This window comes from Sinocyclocheilus rhinocerous, unplaced genomic scaffold (genome assembly GCF_001515625.1).
Source record: "Sinocyclocheilus rhinocerous isolate Xijiao unplaced genomic scaffold, SAMN03320098_v1.1 scaffold4860, whole genome shotgun sequence".
NCBI lineage: Eukaryota > Metazoa > Chordata > Actinopteri > Cypriniformes > Cyprinidae > Sinocyclocheilus > Sinocyclocheilus rhinocerous.
Window position 1 is genome coordinate 35,014 of NW_015656155.1, and position 3,387 is coordinate 38,400.

Sequence of the window (3,387 nt, forward strand, 5' to 3'; positions counted from 1 at the left end):
AAATACACTGCAGAATGTTGTTTTCTAATACACACATGAAATGCATGGTTTCTGACAGCGCTGCACGAGCTCATTAGCCAGGGTTCAGAGTTCAAAGTGCGAGGAAAATCTGCACTGAAACCGTTACTCGTCAGCTGCTCAGTAACATTCTTATGAATTTTTTTAAAGGCAATGCGATATGTGCGACAAACATCTTCCTAAATTCATATTGAGAATCATTTATAAATCTGCTGTTGTCAACAAAAAGAAGCACCGAGCTCCAACACTCATAAATGTCAGTACTGTAATTTTACTGTTGTTCTGTAAAATAACAAAAGATGATAATAATGCTAATAATAATTACAACAGCTCTATTAATACATTTATAATAACTTTCATACATAGTGTTCAAATGGGGATCTGTAATATTTTCTAATGTTTTAAAACAATTATCTTCTGCTCAACAAGGCTGCATTTATTTGCACAGTAAAAAATACATGCCTGATTTAAGAAGGGGGTCTCAAAAATGGCCAAAAAAATACTATTTTACTAACTTACTAATTTTAATTTAAATTGTGATTTGTTGATATAATGTCTGCTAGAATGTTTAAAAAATGTTAATTGTTAAGGAAATATTTTTAAATTGTTGTTTTGTAATTGATTTTGATCAACTGATTGTAATTTACTAAACCGTAAAAAGCACATTTTGACTATTTAATTTATGCAATGGTGAAAAAAAATTGGCAAAATACATGGGGGAAAAAACGTGTTCGGTATTCGGCCTTCGGCCCATTGTTTCATTTTGTTTGGCTTCGGCGAAGAATTTTAATTTCGGTGCATCCCTACTTTTTACCTTGTTAAAACATCTCTATTCACAACGAGCCATTTCAGTGCATGTCCCTTTAAATGCTAAAGAGCTCTTACGCACACACACACACTCACACACAGACACACACACACACACACTCACACATGTCTGGTCAGCTATCCTTGTGGGGACTCTCCATAGGCGTAATGGTTTTTCACAGACACACACAGACACGCACACAGACACACAGACACGCACAGACACACTCACACACACACACAGACACAGACACGCACACAGACACACTCACACAGACACGCACACAGACGCACGCACGCACACACACTCACACACAGACACACACAGACACGCACAGACACACTCACACAGACACGCACACAGACGCACGCACGCACACACACTCACACACAGACACACACAGACACGCACAGACACACTCACACAGACACGCACACAGACGCACGCACGCACACACACTCACACACAGACACACACAGACACGCACAGACACACTCACACAGACACGCACACAGACGCACGCACGCACACACACTCACACACAGACACACACAGACACACGCACGCACACGCACGCACATGCACTCTCACACACACGCTCACACGCATGCACACACACACACACGCTCACTCTCACACACGCACACTCTCACACGCTCACACACGCTCACGTTACCTTCAGGAAGTAGACGTTGCCGGGGAACAGGCCGGGGGAGTGAGGCATTATCGTAGGAGCGGCGATGGGACCGCGGCAGCGCGTGAAGGATACAGGAAACCTGCGTAACGCCTGACCGCGCTCCAGCTCCAGGCCCATCAGAGGCGCCAACCCCATCTGACCTCTGACCTCTGACCCCTCCCCCGGCGGCCCGCCGCTCGACCCGGTCATCTCGGACAGGAAGTAGCGCAGGTTCTGCCGGGCGATGCGCACCAGCGCTCCGTCGATGTCCACGCCCAGCACGCGCTCGGGGCTCCAGTACCCGGCGATGGCGAGGGTCACATGACCCGTGCTGCAGCCCACATCCAGGACCTTCTTCCCACGGAACCACTCGGGTCTAAACACGGCCAAGCGCGGGTCTGCGCTCGGCGACGGCGTGCGGTAACCGTAGTAACGGCTGTAGCTTCCGTACTGGAAAGTGCGGGGTGTCTTGTGTGGGGCTTTCTCCACCCCCGGAGGCGGAGCTCCGCTGACTCCACCCACAACAGGAGTGTGGAACGCCTGGCTGTGCACGACCATCCGCTTAGTGGGCGTGATGGACAGGCGGTCCGAACGGCTGTTGGTTTGTCTGCGCTTCCTGTGTTTGGACTGCTGCGCCTGGGGGGCGGAGCTTAACGAGGAAGGGCGTGGCCGTCGCCGCGGGAGAATGGGTGGCACCACTTCGTCACGGCAGTTGATTGACGTGTTGAGTTCGTAAGAACGCGGTGACTCCTTTACAGGCTTGTCTGAACTAACGGACACGCCCGACCCGTCGTTGACCTTTGACCTCTCGCCATCGGAAGGCTCAGCGGTCGCTACTGGATGGTGTCGGTTGCGATGTCGGCGCCGGCTCTTCAAGGGCGACACTAACACACCCTCCGCCGAGTCTCCGCCACGTCCGCTCAGATTCAGAGGATCGGTGATGTCTTTAGGAATCAGGATCTCCACTGGGTCTCTGCTTTTCCTGGGAAGCGGCGAGGATTTGGGCGTCTGGGCGTTGAGCACCTTACTGACCTCCTCGTCCAATAGGCTGTTGAGATTCAGCGGGTCGAAGATGTTCCCGCCCAGCAGGAAGTTGGAGGGCAGAACCGGGTCGCATTCGGAGTTTGCGCGGCGTCTGCGTTTACTGAGACTCGGGTGTTTGAAGCCTACGCTCACAGTGTAGCGCCGCTTGCTCAGTTTCTGCGTCTGTGTCTCGACTCGCGACTGCAGGCCGTTTTTGATCGGCTCGTCCTGAGGGGTCACGTGATTGGCGGCGAGTTCGGTTAGCACCATGTTAGCGCTTAGCTCATCCTGGATGGCGACGGGCGGAGGACGGGTGTGCAAACTCGCCCCGCCGGCGGCTGGAAGCTCACTCTGAACAGACATCACGGCACACATCCATCGGCCTCTAATAACACGACTGCAGGAAAACGCAACAGAATAAAGTACACAAGGTATACAATTAACAAAAAGCTTTAAAAGACATTTCAGATCTACACTAGACAACAATTCTAAAATACATTCAGGTGATACATTTTTTAATAAATCAGTTAAAACACACCTCTGAATAAAACAGTTGTTTATTTACATTAAAAACAGTACAATCCAATAAAATATGCTTGTCATTTTAACTCTTCATACTTACTTGACTAGTCAGTGTAGTTTTTGGTGCATTAATGTGCTTGTGACCCACGTGTTACATGTCACTCAACTAAGAACACCACGCCTAGCTAATTTTAATAACCACGCCCCCTAGGAGGATCCACCGCACTGCTCATGAATAATACGAGAACCAATCGCTCCCTCCCGCCCCTATCCGACACAAACACACACCTACGTTACTTCTCTCTCTCTCTCTCTCTCTCACACACACACACACACACAC

At 49.6% G+C, this 3,387-nt stretch overlaps 1 protein-coding gene across 2 annotated transcripts in view; it reads right to left on the reverse strand.

The window, feature by feature from the left end:
• Window positions 1-3,387, reverse strand: part of LOC107719526 (7SK snRNA methylphosphate capping enzyme-like) — a 9,991-nt gene that overhangs the window by 5,368 nt on the left and 1,236 nt on the right. The window contains exons 1-2 of one of the 2 annotated variants that reach the window (XM_016526945.1): window positions 3,148-3,368; window positions 1,503-2,922 (exon numbers count right to left, since the gene is read on the reverse strand). In XM_016526945.1, coding sequence (XP_016382431.1) covers window positions 1,503-2,900 — 1,398 coding nt within the window. In that variant the 5' untranslated portion in view covers window positions 2,901-2,922; window positions 3,148-3,368. Of the gene's footprint in view, window positions 1-1,502; window positions 2,923-3,147; window positions 3,369-3,387 lie in introns of those variants that run through there. The other variant, XM_016526947.1, reaches the window with a different exon arrangement.